The 19,042-nt window shown below is 42.6% G+C and overlaps 1 protein-coding gene and 1 long non-coding RNA gene across 4 annotated transcripts in view; one reads left to right on the top strand and one right to left on the bottom strand.

Annotated features, from left to right (window-relative positions):
• Nucleotides 1-8,187: 8,187 nt before the first annotated feature.
• LOC116942003 (uncharacterized) lies at nt 8,188-12,479 on the bottom strand. Its single transcript, XR_004402749.2, has 2 exons — nt 12,306-12,479; nt 8,188-10,673 (listed from the first exon to the last, which is right to left on the bottom strand). It is a non-coding gene; the product is annotated as an uncharacterized LOC116942003 (long non-coding RNA).
• Nucleotides 12,453-19,042, top strand: part of ZNF608 (zinc finger protein 608) — a 46,027-nt gene continuing 39,437 nt past the window's right edge. For all 3 annotated transcript variants that reach the window (XM_032953492.2, XM_032953490.2, XM_032953495.2), the window contains exon 1: nt 12,453-14,760. In XM_032953492.2, the coding sequence (XP_032809383.2) occupies nt 13,762-14,760 (999 nt within the window). In that variant the 5' untranslated portion in view covers nt 12,453-13,761. The remainder of the gene's footprint in view (nt 14,761-19,042) is intronic.

Genomic DNA, 19,042 nt, shown 5'->3' with positions numbered 1-19,042 from the left:
GCCATGGAAGTAGTGTCACAGATGCCTCATTCATGGGTTACAACTCAGCCTCTTAACAAAGGTGGCCAGTGCTAAAGAAAAATACAGTTTCCAACTTAAAGTTGTAGCTGTTGTCACGGGTGTAAACACCGCCCTGGGTTCTGCCCACCATCCATGCAGACCTGACCTTGAAACACCTGCCTTCCAACCTAGTTCTCTGAACTGGAGGAACACTTTTCACAGCTGCCGATTTTCCAACTGTGATGAGGTGGAACAGGCGGTAGCAGCACTGGCTGCAGCCAAGAGCCATGTCCCTCTCTCTGCCCATGCATGTGATGGCCAGTATGGCTCATTGCTGGCTGTTGTAGACACAATGCAACCGTCTACCAGACAGCATGAACGCTGTAAGAATGCGCATGTTTCTCATTTTACTATTTATTTCGACAGGGTTACCTCCCAACAAAATTATGGAACTTATTTTAGCTAATTTTATTTTACGTAAATGGTTAACAGTTTTTTCTTTCGAAATGCTAATGATTAGTTATATTTTTTAGTTGCTGCTTGTATAACTTAACTTGTGTGTTAAATAGAGATGTTCCACACACAAACTAAATATGGCTTAGAGAAATATACTTATACAGACATATTTGTAAAATGTATGACGTTAACATTTTGTACAGGAATTTTCATAACGTCGTTTTTACATCCGTTTCAGTCCGTGGCTCGTGTGTTTTAATTATTAACACAGAGTCAAATCGTACTGCGAGTCACGGTTGTTTTTTTTATGTGCGAGTGGTCCTTCTTGACTGCCAAAATATTTGCCCAGTTGCTATGAGCTAAGGCTGTTTTTCCAGTTCACAGGATTTAGTGATCAGCCCCAGTGGTTATGACAGATTTATTGAAGAATCGCACTTGATGTATCACTTATTAAGTACTGTATTATATAAAGCAAGTAGCGAAGCTGCACACATTCAATATAAGCACTTTATTCATTTTCTCCTTTATGGCTTCTGTATTCTGTATTGATTTATTTATAGGAAACTAGCAACCGAATTATTTTTTTCATTATGGTAATGCTGACAAAAAATGTCTTTACACCATATTTCTATAGGGAGTGGAGTAGTGGCATTGCCAGTGTTTTTTTTGCACTGCGCTATGAGCCCATCAACCTGAGTTTGCTTCTCGATAACGGCTAACATCTGTGGCGAGTGGCACGTGGACCATCCTGCTCTCCTTCACCAACCTACACTGCCCAGCGTCGTAAAGTATTGCCAAACAATCCCCATGAGCAATATGACATGGAGAGACCTTTATCCAGCAGTGGATTGACAAAGGTCTGTACGTTATTTTCATTTATGTTTTTCCACATGACCTAAAAATGTAAGGCATTCTTAGCAGATATACAGATACATGTGTGGGTTGGGAAATCAGTTTTGAGAATGAGATCATAGAAATGTCACACTAACCTAGCATTAGGCTTAATAGAAGCCCACATCTTTTGTTCTAATCATATACTAGAATAGGATCATTGAACTTAGAAGCTAATATTTTAAAATAAAGTAGTAAGTGTACTTTTAATATCTCACCATTCTAACTTTAACCATTCCTCATACATGTACAAAAAAATAACAAAATGGAATATTTTCTGCTTCGAGTATTGACTTTGTGGTGGGACTCTCTGTTTGGTAAAATGTCTTAATTTATTGGATAAACTGTCTAATTATGTCAAATGTCTTCATTTAATATTAGCTGGCCTAAACAGCATCACTTTCTTCCTAATGACTAAAATGTACTTTATTAAATACCTTTATATATATTTTCAATAATACTGCCCTGAAGAGTATATATAATGGACAACTTTCGATTTAAAGCTTTCGTGACTTCAGAGTTTCATCTTCTTGGTTCTTTCGGTAAAGTCACGTAGGAGGGAAATAATAAAATAATAAGAATAAAACAATAAAATTCTCACGACGTTTCGGCCACAACACAAGTGGCCTTCCTCAGGTGAAGAAACAGAACTGTCGGGAAGGCAGTGTCTTAATGAACACTGCTAAGCTTGGCAGCGTATTTTAAGCTGGGTGGGAGGAGCAGAGCGCCTTGACAAAGAAGTTTATATATCAACAGAAGAATTTAGCATTGAAGTAGCTGTGTTCATGTGATAGATTAGCAGGATGTTAAAATCATAAATTAGCATGTAACTGGGAGATTAGCATGATGTTAGTGTGAGGGATTAGCATGTAACTGGTCACGGAAGTAGCTATGTTAAAGTCAGAGTTTACATATCAACAGAGGTATTTTGTATATTGACGCTAAATAACTGCAACTACCCACATATCATACAATAAACCGATGTGAAAGAACTAAATATAAACTACATCAATATAATCAATGTACTCAATATATTCTCCAATAAGCTGAGCTATTAACAAAGTAACTGGGTATACACTACACTATATAATGAACACCATATAGTAAACTGATAAAAAAACTACAATATAAAATACATCAATATTTTGATTTAAAGCTTTCGTGACTGCAGTGATTCATATTCTTGGTTCTTTCGGTAAAGTCACGTTGAAGGGAAACAATAAAATAATAAATATATATAAAACAATAAAATTCTCACGACGTTTCGACTGTAACACAAACAGTCATCATCAGGTGTGAAACCCAACGGCAAGAAACATTCGAAAGAAGTGGCGGTTTGCATTTATTTATTTTTTAACGTTAGCACCACGGACAGCGATTTGACAGTTTGTTCAGAAGGACGAGTCCATCTATGTTCGGAAAAGAGGAGGGGGGAGACGAAAAATTAATGTATGCTGTCTGAAAGCCACCGTAAGCGTGAACAATCAATTAAGACCCAAAATGGTGTATCAAATCCTTCCAATGATTGCTAATCCAGAATCCATCTTCTCGGTTGAAATTGTCTCTGTGTTTGTATATGTGGATAGCCTCATGAACGAATCTCTCATGGTAGCCAGATGGCTTGCAAAGAACCTCTATCTTGGAGAAGTCAATGTCATGTGAGCCTACTGAATTATAACAGTGATCTGCCACAGCCGAGGTGTTGGTCCTACCGTGTTTAAGGTCTGCTTTGTGTTCACGAATGCGGTCCGAGACATGTCGTTTGGTTTCTCCAATGTAACTACTACCACAGAGGCAACTTAGTTTGTAGACACCAGGGTACTGTATACCCGGAATCACATCTTTTACAGACGGAACCAGATAACGGATTTTATGTAATGTGTTGAAACGGACCTGGATCTTGTGTTTATTCAAGATTTTGGAGATCTTTTTTGTGATCCCCGCAATGTAGGGTAAAGTGATAGTTTTGAAAGGCTCCTCAAGAGGATCCTTCTTCATGGTTTGAGTGGTAGCTTTACGGATTGTATAGTCGGAGTAACCATTAGCCTTAAGAGCTTGGTGTACGTGCTTGAGTTCAGTGCCTATGTGTTCCTGGTCGGATATGCATTGGGCTCTATGGTGCAGAGTCTTGATGAGATAATTCTTCTGTGATGGATGGTGGTGGGAATCCGGTTTCAGATAACCATCCGTATGGGTAGCTTTCCTGTAGACAGAGTGGCTCATTGAACCATCAGGTCTCTTTTTCATTAGGACATCCAAAAAAGGTAGCTTGCCATCTTTTTCGACTTCTATGGTAAATCTGATGGCTGGGTGTATGGAATTGATGTGGTCGAAAAATTGGTCTAGAGCAGGCCGGCCATGTGGCCAGATGACAAAAGTGTCATCCACGTACCTCTTCCATAAGGTTGGGCGCAGAGTGGCAGTCTGGTTGGCGTCAGTCTCAAATTTCTCCATGAAAATGTTAGCTATAACCGGAGATAGGGGGGAGCCCATTGGGGTGCCCTCAGTTTGTTTGTAGAAAGTTCCATTCCAAGTGAAGTATGTATTGGTTAAGCAGTGTCTCACCAGGGGGGTACCTCAGTGTTTAGTCCTTGATGAACCAAGTCTTCAATGATTGCGATGGTGTCAGGTACAGGAACTTTAGTGAATAAGGAAACTACATCAAAACTGACAAGCAGGTCGTCTGGAGACAGGGAAATACCCTTGATTGTCGATACCAGGTGAGTAGAATTTTGTACTGCAGAGGTGGTTTTTCCAGTGAAAGGCCGCAGGATTTCAGACAGAAAACGAGCCAGTTTGTAGGTGGGGGAGTTGATAGTAGAGACGATGGGACGAAGGGGTGTATCTACTTTATGTATTTTTGGTAAGCCATATAATCTTGGTGGCCTGGCAGCAGGAGGTTTCAACGAAAATTGTTTAGTTTGATCAATTAATGCGGTTGAATCAGAAATTATTTTGTTGGTTTGTGTGACCAGGCTGTTGGTGGGATCTCTTTTTATTTTTGTATAGCTGCCATCGTCGAGTAATTCTTTAATTTTATTGTTATATTCTATTTTATCCATGATGACAGTAGCATTGCCCTTGTCGGCTGAGAGGATAACAATGTCATCCCTCTTTTTAATTTATATAATTCAAAGCGCTCATCTTTGCTGAGTTTGCTAGCTGGCATCTTAGTGTTTTTGAGGGTTGCAGCGATTTCAGATCTTGCTACGTCTGCAGCGATGTGACCCAGGCCCTTGAGAGCAACGTCTACTTGGGCAATGATATCATTAACTGGTATGTGTTTAGGTGTGACTGCAAAGTTTAGACCTTTAGCTAAAACGGATTTCAGACCATCGGAAATAGAACTGTTACTGCGATTAATTACGACTTTGTTAACGTCTAGCTTTTTGGTGTATGGGTCCGGTCTTTTGTTGGAGAGGAGGTTAAATTTGGAAATCAGGTTGTCCTTACATTTGGTCGACATAGTAACAGCTGAAGAGGCAGTCATATTGTCTACATGTTCCCAATACGTCAATGATAAGTGTGATTTGTAGAGTGTCTTGTCTAACTGATCTAGTTCGGTGCGTATAAGTCTGATTTTCTCTGAGATAAGAGCTAAGCTAGTTTTGAAAAGAATTCGTTTCGCATTACAAGAAGTTACAGCAGCAGAGGTCAGTGTAAATGCGATTGGTATTACCCCAGAGTCGCGGCATCTCTTCAGAAACGTGAGAGACTCGATCAGCTGAGCCTTCTTATCCCGGAGTTTGTTCAAGGATCTTAAAGTTATGTGGAAACCCTCCCCGTAGAGGAGGTTAAATTTTGATTTAAAGCTTTCGTGACTGCAGTGATTCATATTCTTGGTTCTTTCGGTAAAGTCACGTTGAAGGGAAACAATAAAATAATAAAAATATATGTAAAACAAAATTCTCACGACGTTTCGACTGTAACACAAACAGTCATCATCAGGTGTGAAAACCAACGGCAAGAAACATTTGAAAGAAGTGGTGGTTTTTATTTATTTATTTTTATACGTTAGCACCATGGACAGCGATTTGACAGTTTGTTCAGAAGGACGAGTCCATTTATGTTCGGAAAAGAGGAGGGGGGAGACGAAAAATTAATATATGCTGTCTGAAAGCCACCATAAGCGTGAACAATCAATTAAGACCCGAAATGGTTTATCAAATCCTTCCAATGATTGCTAAGCCAGAATCCATCTTCTCGGTTGAAATTGTCTCTGTGTTTGTATATGTGGATAACCTCATGAACGAATCTCTTATGGTAGCCCGATGGCGTGCAAAGAACCTCTGTCTTGGAGAAGTCAATGTCATGTGAGCCTACTGAATTATAACAGTGATCTGCCACGGCCGAGGTGTTGGTCCTACCGTGTTTAAGGTCTGCTTTGTGTTCACGAATGCGGTCCGAGACATGTCGTTTGGTTTCTCAATTGTAACTGCTACCACAGAGGCAACTTAGTTTATAGTCGCCCGGGTACTGTATGTCTGGAACCACATCTATTACAGACGGAACCAGATCACGGATTTTATGTAATGTGTTGAATCGGACCTGGATCTTGTGTTTATCAGGTCTCCTTTTAATTAGGACATCCAAAAAAGGTAGCTTGCCATCTTTTCGACTTCCATGGTAAATCTGATGGCTGGGTGTATGGAATTGATGTGGTCGAGGAATTGGTCTAGAATAGGCCGGCCATGTGGCCAGATGACAAAAGTGTCATCCACGTACCTCTTCCATAAGGTCGGGCGTAGAGTGGCAGTCTGGATGGCGTCAGTCTGAAATTTCTCCATGATAATATTGATGTAGTTTAGATTTTAGTTTTTTTTTATCAGTTTACTATATGGTATTCATTATATAGTGTAGTGTATACCCAGTAACTTTATGTTAATAGCTCAGCTTATTGGAGAATATATTGAGTACATTGATTATATTGATGTAGTTTATATTTAGTTCTTTCACATCGGTATATTGCATGATAGGTGGGTAGTTGCAGTTATTTAGCGTCAATATACTAAATACCTCTGTTGATATGTAGACTATGACTTTAACATAGCTACTTCTGTGACCAGTTACATGCTAATCCCTCACACTAACATCATGATAATCTCCCAGTTACATGCTAATTTCTGATTTTAACATCCTGCTAATCTATCACATAAACACAGCTACTTCAATGCTAAATTCTTCTGTTGATATGTAAACTCCTTTGTCAAGGCGCTCTGCTCCTCCCACCCAGCTTAAAATACGCTGCCAAGCTTAGCAGTGTTCATTGGAGCGCTGTCTTTCCGACAGTTCTGTTTCTTCACCTGAGGAAGGCTGCTTGTGTTGTGGCCGAAACGTCGTGGGAATTTTTTTATTGTTTTCTTTTTATTATTTTATTATTTCCCTTCTACATGACTTTACCGAAAGAACCAAGAAGATAATGGACAACGTTTCGGGCAATGGTTCATGTTTCTGTTTTGAAACAAAATCATTGCCCAAACCGTTGCCTCATGTATATACTGTATTTTTTATTTAGTGCAGCGTTATTCACGAATGTGTTGAGTGTTTGTTATCCGTGCTTACGCACCACTACTAATGTAATGTAATATTACAACAGCATAAATGTGCACGGTACTTTATTCAGACAAATAGCTTTTTTTCTTTGTATGGATTCTACAGCAGTAGACATAGTTTATGTACAGTGCTCTCGCACACTGCGTTTAAGGATGCTTGTTAATCTACAGCCGAGTGTAAAATGGGTGTGACATAAATTTGGATACGGCCTTTGTGAGATAATAAACGGTTTGGCAGAGTGGCAGAGCCAGGAGTGACATACCAGACGTCTGTGTGGAGGTGGAGGGGTTTGTGGGGTGCTAGTTTGGGGTGGAATTAAGGGCAGGTGGTGGCAGGAAAAGAATATGGGCCTCTTAACCAATAAGGCTCCAGTTAGCCCCATGTCGCTCTTAAAGAGGAATGCTTTGTACAAATGAAAGGGCACGCTTTTTCAAAAAGAAAATGTTCACATCTGTTACCCACAGTGAGTTATGGGACTTAGGGTTGGTTTTTGTACGATACCTCCACAAATGTTATTTTAATGCTTTTCTTTCCCAGGAAAAAAAATACAGTACATTTGCCAATGGATACCCTAGACCCTTGTTCCCATTATAATAAAATGATAGGCTTACATAATATGGGTGTGCTTTTTAAAATATGTACAATATATCCTTTATACTAATGGGATTACAATACATCTTCAAAAATAATCATGCGACCCTCTTCTCAGTAATCCTTTCGGATAAGTCAAAAGGGCCACAACAGAGTCTGTGAAATTGTTCCCAGCTCTACATCCTAATACCAAACAGCTGCAGAAATGTGAAGGGAGAAAAAATGTACTGTACTGCGTCTAATTGATAAATTGTACCGCATCAAAGAGTTTCTGCCCCAAACACAAAGAGCATCTTTAAGGCATCTGAAAAGGAAGTCGGCGATCGAATGTGCACCGCGACAGCAGTAACCAGCGCGAAGGCACCAGTGGTGGGTGGTGGGTAAAAAAAACGGGGAAGTAGCTTTAAGTGGGGGGTGGGGAGCAAGCAAGATGATGGAAAGAGCACGGATACGGTCTCGGTGCAAGGAAGGGTAGGGAGGGAGGGATTGTGCGTGTTTGCGGTGGGGGTTGTGGAGTAACCTCCCCTGTTTGCTCACAATGGGGGGGGGCGGGCAGTGGCTGCAATCATGTTAGCGTCTGCTTGCTCCCAGCATTCTAATTATCGGCTTCTCAATTGAAACCTCCACGAACCGCCTAGGTTGTCATTAAATATTACAAATCCATGGAACTGCAATTTAAAAACAACACTTGAACACTTTCACTTTTGACTCGGTCACGTTAGCTTTGGCTTTTAATGGCATCTCTCCAGTACAATGTAAGGACTGTTAAACTATTCTGGTGCATCATTGTAAGGAAACGTACTCGCTGCTGTCACAGTTGTTTCATATGCGGGACATCAAGAACGTAACTTCTGATATGTCACACAAACATTTTTACCCACCATGGATGGTTCATTTTTTTAATATGCGTGTCAAACAATGTGTGTTTTAGTTATGTACTAGCGCAGGAAAGTAAGATGACTGTCTTGAAAGGAAAACCTAAATTTGTAATAGGCGATGTTTCGATTAATGGCCCTAGTTTATACAAATTAAATATAGTATCACCATCCCCTAAATGTCACCTATGTCACCTATGCGTTTTTTTTTATTAGTTATTCATGGCAATGTGACTGTATTAACGATATGTTGAGGTTTTTGTTATTTTTTCTCATGCACTACTCCCACTGCAGTACCAGAAAAAAATACACGTCTTGTATGTAAAAAAAAGAGTTAACTTAATTTCGTGGAATAATGAATCTGTTTTCCATTATGCATATTTTCTGTCTTAACAAATGGCATTTACAATACGGTATAATTTGGATTTAAATTCGTCTTACATGCAACCTATTCTCTCTCAGTGGATGTGTCTACAATAGCAGTTGGGGCATGGCTTTCCTGGGGAAAATTGGCATCTTTATTTCTTGCTACCAGCAGCCAAATTCTATATAATTCATAGACATGATTTTATATGCGCTACGTATTATAAACGGTATACACCGCAAGTGACTATATGGAAGTACCTGTACTGCACACGATATACTGTAGTTTATACACACTAACGTATTTGTCTGTGGGCTGCCAGTGGGTATAAATCGAACGCATGTGTGTGCCAACATGCCCCTCTTACACGAGTGCGGGAATTGCTGTGTTCTGCAACAAAAACACCGCAGGGGAAATGGAAACATAGCAAAATAAATCTGGGTTTTAATGCTGAAGGAATCCAAAGTAATTTAAATTGTAATTTTAATGCCCCAAAACACGCGCTCACTTTGGGTTGTATGTACGAAGGAACGAAATGCAAGGGTGAAAGGACTGAAAACGATCCTAACTAAACGTTGATATACTGATTGAGAGTTTGACTAAGCAAGTATATTCCACAAGGTAAGGTAAATGTTCAAAACTTTTAGACACATCAACATGCCTCAGAGTATGTGAAACATGGAATCATATTAATCGAAAGAACCATTAGCAAAATGAATAAAACACTTAAAAGGACACCCGTGGTATATATAGGGGGTGTTCTTACCGAAAACATTTGGTCAACCAGCGGAATGCGTTAACACGCTTGACTCTGCTGATGAAACCCAGCAGGTTGAAACCGTGCTTACTTTGCGTGCTAGAATACTGCTGGCTTACAAAGCATATAAAGCTGATAATGCTATCAACTAATAACATCTATTTTCATGGGATGAAATGGAACGGAATGTCAACGTATGTATTACTCATAACACTGAAAAGGAGCATATTTTCATGAAAACACGCAAAGTATATGAAGTACCCAGGTTTAAATTCACATTTGTACAGTGTTCGAAAAAGTACTATGGGGATAAAAGTTATTTCGGTCCTTCGTAAGCAGCTATACTCTGCGAACAGATGAAAAACGTAACGGCTTGGGAACAGCAAGACGAATAAGTCATTTATATTTTGTTGATGCACTCAGGTGCACAGTTAATGCGTTTTAGTCTAAATAAATTACACGAAACGGACTCCATCCAATTACAGTTATAACACATTAATCATGGTACACGATGCCAATAATGACCCTTAAAAGAAGAGAAACCCATTTTTGGAAAATCGAAAATTGTGCGGTGGTACTCCGTTGGCAGTGGTGCGGACACAAGGCGAAATCAACAAATTCGTCAATAGCATTGCCCCGAAAGAGGTACTGTACATTATATAATTGGCCACCTTTTAGGTAATGTTCCGTACTTCAAGGCAATGGCGCTAGAGCGTTAAGTTACTTATTGGGCATAAACACAGACAGGGTAACTTTAACTCAAATAAAGTCACCGTACTTTTTTTTGTTATTGTAAAACCCATTTGCTCACTCACACCGTCAAGCCAGTTTCACTCCCTTTTTAGTAACCCCCCAAAACGTTTAAGTGAGCAGCAGGTGATGCGTGTGAGTTGTTGTTGTTGTTGTTGCCGCAACCACACAGTAGTAAACGTAGTCTCGGTGCAATCGGCAAGAGCCACATGAACACATGAACTCAAGACTTTGAGGGCGGGAAGAGGCAAAGCAAAGGCGTGCCTTGCCCGCGAGTATTCGCGCATGTGATGCATTTAACACGCGCTCGCTGCGTGTCAACAGAGCTCGGCGGCGAACATCAAAGGCGCCGGCCCGGCAGCCAATGGGCTCGCTCCTCTGCCGCTCGGCCGAAGCTCATTGGCCCTCATCCGCCTCGGTCCTTGCGCTCTTTGCTCTGCGGGGAGGGGGTTTGGGGGGGGAAGGAAGATCGGAGAGTTTGGTGGTGGTGGTGGTGATGGTTGTGGGATGTGGTGGTGGTGGTGGGTGGTGGTGGGTGGTGGTGGGTGGTGGTGGGTGGGTTAGGGGGTGGGGGGGAGTTTTATGGGTGGCTTTTGCAGTAAATTAAAAACGTTAACGTTAATTTAAACACCAAACACATGCAAATATGTACGGTGGTGTTATGTCAAGTTGCGTTGTTTTGGTTTGATGAAGATGTGCGTGGGAGTCTGGTGGGGGGGTAATTGAATTGACGATAGTAGATGGGGGGGCGGGCTGTTATTATTAGTGGATATTGCAGTCGATAAAGAAAACCGTGCATTTAGAAGAAAACTTAAAAAAAAAACATTAGCAGTTTAGCGTCAGATAAGGCGTTTTAATGTAGTCGTTGCTGAAATGTTTGATAAAAAAAAAATTTTGGGCGGATGTGACACGCGGTGTTGTTTCGTTTTAAGTTTTTTTTGTTATAGTTAAGAGAACAAAAACAAAACGCGGAATGGTTAAACATGTGCCGCGTTTGCAGACAAGCCCCCTCCTCCTCCACCTCTCCTCATGCTTTCAGTCACAGGCGACAGTCTGTTTAAACATAAATGCTAGGGCAATGTATCTTTGTAGGCGATACAAAGAAGCAATGAGCACTTCTTTTTTTTTCCTGCTCTCCCCTCCGTTTAACTCTTTAACCGATGTCCGATAGAGACTGTAGCGGAGAGCTTCTACGCGGATGAAAATAGCGACTTCAAATTTGACAACGGGGAGACACAAGAGGAGCAACAACAAGAAGAAAACATCGCGTTACGGAACAATCTTTGTCGTCTATAATAATAATAAACAAAGCCACCAGATTTAGAAAAAAAAACATGCTTGTCAATAGAAACCACGGACAGGCGCGTGTCACGCCTGCAAGGGCTCGAGCACAAAAGCATCTCAATGGTTGTCGTAACCAAGAAGCCTTCCGCTATACTTTAAATCCTTTATGCATATCGGCGCTTTAACGATTACGCCTGTGTTCCAGCGGAATAGTTGCTGTGTCATTTGATTAGGGTCTTTCCTCCTCCTCCTCCTCCCCCAACAGCAGCAGCCGGCACCGCCACCTCCCCATACAACCACCAAAACCACACCATCTCTCTCCTGGCAGCAGCTCTTTCTCTCTGCCTTCCTCCCTTCCTCCCTCCTCCTCTCTCGCTTTTCGCCTCTTTCTCTCTCTCTCTGGCTCTCTCCCCCCCCCACCATCACCACCATCACCACCCCTTCGCCTTCGGGGGAAGCTCGTGTGAAAAGAGACTCGCACACAAGCGCCCTCGAATGGAGCGGAGGCGGGTGGCGAGGATTTTTTTTGTTGGGGTGGTGGTGGTGGTGGGTGGTGTGTGGTGGTGGTGGTGGTGTGTGGGGGTTTTAGGCCAGCCCTGACTGATGGGAAAACAGTTTAGCTTCGCACAGAACGTGGCCCGTGTAATGCATTATTAGCGGATACAATTATCACTGAGCGGGAATGCCCCCTTTGAGCGAGCGAGCGAGCGTGAGTGTGTGTGAGTGTACAACGCCGTGGTGCTTGCTCAGACTGACGCGTCCGTGGGTGTAAAATGAAACTCACCTAAGCAACTTTTGACCGTCTGACGGGCCCGGGGGTTGTCAACATTCCGACCTATTTTACTTCGCCGCTGTCTTCTTTCTTTTAAAAAAAAAACCCCGCGTGCGTCTGCGTGTGTGCCCGTGTGTGTGTGTATACCTTAAAACAACAGTTATTAGCTTCAAGCGCAACACACACACGCACACACAAGAGACGCATCACGACGATTTTAGTGGCTTCTCACCACCACCACCAACACCACCACCACTCTTTCACTCTCTCCCTCTCTCAGTTTTTTTTTCCTACCCACCCCCCCTTTCTCTTTTTCTCTCGATGTCGCCTTTTGATGTGGCATTGCTCTTGCGAAGACAGACGATGAACAAGGTAACGGTTGAACAATAGATTCTTTCACTCCACGTTCGCGAGAGTGGCACGGAGCCAGACCGACATTTACAAGAAGTTTGTGTTCAACCAGAAGGAGAAAAAGCGAGGATTTGAACCGTGCTTGACAGGGCTTTGGGGGGGGGGGGCAGGAGGAGGAGATGATGATGATGATCTTAGTTTTAGCGCCACCGCGTTTTCTTGGGATTGCAACTGGCGGCGGTCTTATTTGATAATCCTCATCGCGTGCTGGATTAGCCGCCGCGGTTTAAAGGAGGGGTGGTTGATACTTTAGATTTTTTTTTACCCCCCCCCCACTCTCCTCTTCCGTTCGTGTTTGTTTGTTTGGGGGGCGGCCGGAACCCCGGCGTGGAGACATCACGGCGTCTGGTTATGTTTCTCCACACCTACTACTTCCACTACTACTACTACGACCGCCGCCGTATCGCGTACCGGCGGCGCTGCCTCTGCAGCCTCTCTGCTGCTGCTTCTCCTCCTCCTCCTGCTGCTGCCTCTTCTTCTTCTATCTTCGGCCGCGTCCTGCAAGCGGCGACTCAAGTCGTTTGTCGCAGCCGTGGGGGAACGACGACAACAACAACTACTGTTGCCGCGGCTGCTGCTGCTGCTGCCTCTGTTGTGAATGGGAGAAGAACCCCATGGAGTTAAAGCGACCGGCGGCTGCGGCGGCGGCGGCGTCGGCTGCGGCGTCGTCGGCGGTGGTGACGGCGGCGGCGGCGGTGGCGAAGGAGCAGCACAAAACTTGTTAATGCGTTTAACGGTGACATGTTACGTGTTCGGAGGGGCGCCGCAAGTGCAACGATTGCTCGATCGCACTTGCTAAAGGCGCTGTTCGACTCGGTTTTTTTTTCACTCTTCTGTTGTGCGCGTGTGTGTCTCTCTCTCTCTCTTTCAGTGCGTGCGCGTGTGTGTGTGTCAATATTTTTTTTGTTCTTGCCGGATCTCATTTGTCAGCATTTGGGTGAATTTACGTGCGCGGTTAGCCGCTTGCTAAAACTGTATTATTCAGCGTTGACGTGCGACTAATAAGACAGCAGCAGACCTTCATGGTGCCGGGGCTGCGACTGTGTTGGATACCAGCATGTCCGTGGTGGGCAGCAGCGCTGCAATAGGGGAACCGAACCCAGTCGATGCTGCGTACGATAGTGGCGACGACTGGGAAATTGGCGTCGGAGATCTGATCATTGACCTGGACGCCGATCTCGAGAAGGACCGACAGAAATTGGAACTTGGCGGAGCAGGAACCCTGGTGGGGAGTGCTTCTGCAACCGCTGGTGGCAATAGGAAAGAGGCGGCAGCGGCGGCAGCGGCAGCAGCGGCGGAGTGTGTAGCCGCTGCCGAGTGTTCTGGGAATATTAATCCCGACACAGCAGCTGGGACATCTCTGACGGAGAGCATGAAGCTCGCGGCTGCAGTCATGCAGCCAACCCAGGCGAGCCCTGAAAAGGGCGGCAAATCCAAAGTGAAGCGCAGCAAAAACTCCAAAAACGGGAGGAGGTCGCCGCCGCCGCCGCCGTCGTCGTCGTCGGCCGCCGCAGCCGCCGCCTACGGTGCAGCGGAACGTGGCGGCGGTGGCAAGAAGGTGGTGGTGGTGGTGGACGCGCAGACGGTGCGGTCCGGAGATGCGAGTGCATCATCTCTGACTTTAGCGAACGCCGCAGCCGCTACCAACAACACCATAAACACTTCCTCCGGCAGCAGCAGCAACAGCGGCGCTGCAAGCCGGAGTAGCAAGGAGGAGAAGCCGACCCGAGCGGGTCGTGGAGGCTCCAAGAAGGCGAAGAAGGAGAAGGAGGATGTGCTGCAATGCGTGTCTGGAGGAGGGGCGCTAAGCGGTGGTGGCGGCAGCAGCAGCCCACAGTTTCGGCTGGGATCAAAGGGAGGTCCTTGCCACAGCGACAGTCTCCAGGGCAACAGTGGCCTGGGCAAGGAGGTGTCATGCCGTCTCGCGGACTTCAGCAAGGCGACGACCCTCGACTCGGGCCTGCTGGGCAACTGCATCATCGTCAAGCAAGAAGACGACGACGCGGATAATGAAGACGTGCCCCAGCCCGCAGCCAAGAAAGTCAAGAGTGAAAAGGTGAAAGTTTTGTTTACTTTTGCCCCCCCCCCACCACCACCACCACCAAGTTTTAGCCACTGCTCTCGTTTGCTGTTATCCTTTTGGCCGTGATGTGGGGGAGGTTTTTTTTTGGGCCCCTCGGATGTCACAATTCAGTGACAGTACCTGCATGCCTCTGCACCAGCTGCCGCTTTTTTTGTGTGTGTGGATTTGTTGTTGTTGCTTCAATCGATGAAAAAGCGAGTGGAGGTGGTCACCCAGTGTGTGTGACGCGAGTTACCTGGGTCCCTTTAAAGTGCAGTACTTATAGACTGTATAGGATTTTAAAAGTTACAGAAAAGTGCTTTTCTCATTTGCGTTAATCCAGAATGGCAGTTTCAGCAATTGTAAAGTGTTAATTATAAAAAAAACGTTGAGATATTGATAAGCGAGCTGTAACATACTCGAATTTAACCCAAGTTTTGTGAGGACAACATGCCATTGTAGCATCGTACCGTATAACGTTTTCCTTGATGTGCAGTGATTGAGCATTGGACGTCTAGAATGTGATACTCTGTGTGTACGTAATGGAACGTGCCTGTAACAGAGTGCCTTACATGATTATACTCACGTAAAAGTTGTGTAATAGCTGGAGAGCCCCATTTTAGAAAACCAAGGACCTGTGGTGCTTACAGTGACTTTCTCTTCCAGCTGATTTATGGTCTACAGTACTTAAGGGTCCAGACTGAGGACGTGTATCAGCTTTATTAAGTTAATTGTAAAATGGCACTGGTTAACAACCTTGATTTTAAAAGTAGAGATTAACTGTCTTATAAACGTCCTCTTGTCGATGGCCAGGGCCATTGTTTACGTATTAATAGCTTTTAAGAGTCGTGAATACATTTTAATCTTTGACACATTTACCAAAATATGACTTTTTGTTTTGTAATACGAGACACTTGAGTAAGATATCGCCAAGATACAGTACAGTACTTGAACCATATTTCTGAAACTAGTACTTTAAATTAGAAAATATACTTAGAATTTTAATTATAGTCGTGTTTGTTGGGGAAATGCCAGGTAATCTCTGGGGTTTGTTTAGGCATACTGCTGTCTTGATAAAGGTGACATCAATTGAAATGTTGACTAGCTAATAACTTTTTGTGGTTCAAAATCATGTTCATGGTATTTAAATGCGGCTGGTAACTAGAATTATGTTGAATAATTAACTATTTTTAGAAAGTTTCCAATGCAAGTTTATTTGGTTAATGTTTGTGTAATGCAGTACCAACATGGACTTGGACTTTTGTACATGTGCTCAGTCAAACAATACTATAGTCAACTAGATGTTTAGGAAATGCTGAGGTCAGCAGCTTCAGTTCCACTTTTAGTAACAACATCCAAACAGAGCTAAAAGCGTAAAACATTTTTTGGTTTCCGTTTCCCTTACGTAACTACTTAAACTTTGTGGAAATTCGTTTTGCTTACAAAAATATTTTCTCTTGGCACAGTAGCCTCAAAGCTACAATTCTGTTGGCTGAAGTTGTTTCCTAAACTGCCAATAGTATTTGCTGGCCTTGAGCAACTTCAGACATGCTGTCACATGGTACCAGAGAGTAAAAGAAGGCTTGTTGAGGTCATGATAAACATGCCCCTGTGTGTCTCAGAAAAGTGTATGCTGTTTTGTCTGGCAAAGTAGCCCTCTGTAAGAGTTTAACAAAGTTGTACTATAGCTTTGTATTTTCTCTCTCACTCTCTCCTTGCCATTACCATCATGCCCATAAAAATGTCAATATTCAGTAATTAAGTCGTTGAGTATAGATGGTATATTTTAGCATAACTGGATGTAAATTGAGTACTCTATACAGTGTAATGCAGCAGTACATCTCAAATGTTCTAATATTTATATCTTTGATTTTGTTCAGCTTACTTTATGCACCTTTTAAAACCGCTTGTAAAAGGCCCCAATTGAACTACTAGTTTCAGGTAAATTAATTGATATTGCGTGGTGGGTGAGGTTTTTTTCGGTTGATTTGAGTGGAAGGAAGAGTGAGGCATTTTGTTCAGCACTCACTGGCGTGTTCGTTTGAAGAGCACCTTGCAGTTGCACTGGAATGTTGAGACGCTGTTCTGTGAAACTCCCCGTCTCCTTGATCTGCCTGATAAGGGCACTCGGCCCCTTAGCCACTTAGACAATAGGCACTTTCAGACTTTGCTTTGCCACTTATTGTTAACAAATTTCACATTTAAGGCGTGATTCTTTTTTTTAACCCAAGGACATGTGTTTCTCATTAATGATGTAAAACACCCCTCCTTGAGCAGCTGTTATGAGGTCAGAGCTAACATTTCAATATGAAAACACATTTTACATAATTAATTAGCGGTCACATTTGTAATGCAGTCAGAGTTGATATTTGTAATTATTCGATGTGTGTATACAGTGCATGATACAGAACAGTACTGCAAGCTATTTACTGTTGAAGTACACAGTACTGGATTGTGTACTGTATTTCAGTATATACTAAAGTTACAGTCCTGCACTGTGATTGAATGTCCCTTAAAATTACTCTCCTGCATAGAAAATCATACTGCAAAGTACAATAGGAAAGCACATATTAAGGTAATGACATTAATTTTACATATTTTTTTTCTGATAAGCGCAAAACACTTGGGCGGTGATCTAAAATTATAATTTAACAGCAATATTTTTTAAAGAGTCGGCATATGCATCTTCAATGGCATAAACATTTATTAAAAAAAACCGTGTGAACACAGTAAGTGCTATATTCGCAAGATATGCAGACAAACTTGGTGAATGGGGACGTGCCAATGCTTGTGCACAAGACTAATGATGAGGGTAAGGTAGTAGCTGAGACTAAATGGCACAAAAGCAGTGATAAATCTGGGAAATTGCTAAAGGGAAAATCTTGAAAGGTGCTGAAATTTTGCTTCCAGTTTCACCATCTGTATGCCGCTTGTCAGGGATTTCAATTAGGTTGCCCTTCCAAATATGTTGATATGTTTCAAATATCATCCTTCAGTAAGGTTTTTTTAATGTCACCTGAATGAGAATTCCTCCCAATTTTTCTGATTAATTTATTGAAATACAATACAATGCAGTATTCAGTATCTTCAAGTGAATAATATTGCAAGCTGTATACAGTACTCTTAATTGGGACAGGTTCGAATCAGGATCAGAATCTTTATTTATCCTGGAGAAATCCGAAGAGCTATGAAGCGCTATTTCACAGATGTCCAGTAGTGGCGGGTCATAAAGTTACAGCGACAAACAATTCAATGGTCAAGTGGTGAGTCACGTATGTTGCAACAAGTCTGAAACTAAAACAGTGTAGTGTTGCATAGTGAAGAAACCCCTTAAGCGGTTAATTATGTTGTTGGAAAGATGTAACTGTTGGCCCTGTGTTTCCAAAGATCTGCAACAAACTCCACAAACCACAGTTAAGTACTGGACTTTTGTGGTTCACTATCCCTTCATTGTTTAAGATATTAAATCCTGTTTAGTTGTTTATGGACACCACTGCTTCATTCCACTGTTTGTCATGGTGGTTGTTTAATCATGCTTCACCACACTGGTCAGCGCAGAATATTTGTGGATGGGGAGGGTAGTGGTTGAAGGTACAAGGTTGCATATTATTCACCTGACCAGGACTCGAACTTGGGTTTCCAGCCAGGTTCGTTGCACAAGTGCACTCACCACTGCGCGATTATACTGTGACGCTAATTATATTTCTTATTGCGGCAGTGCTGTAATAGTACGGAAGCCAATAAAGTATGTTCCCTACGTTGGTCATATTAAACGCAGTAGTTCAATATCGGTCACGTGGAATGAATTGGATACTCAAAATGTCCAGCGCTAATGAGCTAAAAAAGGCAATGCCTTGGTGCCTAGAAAAGATTCCATTACATATTTTACAGTCATTATTTTCGTACTATACTCGATTTTGTGATTACCTTGAGATTACCGAGGACTTGATTCAAGACGGGCAATATGACGGTCACAATTTACCTTTATTACAGATTGTAAAGCATTGTAGGGACATTTTTTCGCATAATTGTAGTGGTGATGTTAAATTGTACTTTATCTCTGGTTTTGTCCACAAATCTTCACCAACAATGAAGTCTACAGTAGAGCGCAGGACTGTAATACTGTGCAGTAATTCTGTAATTTGTATGGCTTTGTTGTGAATGTCAGTGTGGAAGGGTATACTAAACAAGCAAGACTGTGTTTTCATTGGCTCAGTTTTTATTAACTTAGACAGGGCTGGAACTATGGTGATCAAATTCTCTCTTTTACATCGGG

The sequence above is a fragment of the Petromyzon marinus genome, chromosome 13 (genome assembly GCF_048934315.1).
Source record: "Petromyzon marinus isolate PM22_M1 ecotype Great Lakes invasive population chromosome 13, UKy_Petmar_22M1.pri1.0, whole genome shotgun sequence".
Lineage (NCBI taxonomy): Eukaryota > Metazoa > Chordata > Hyperoartia > Petromyzontiformes > Petromyzontidae > Petromyzon > Petromyzon marinus.
Note: the sequence above shows the minus strand (reverse complement) of the source record. Positions and strands in the feature narration are given on the sequence as shown.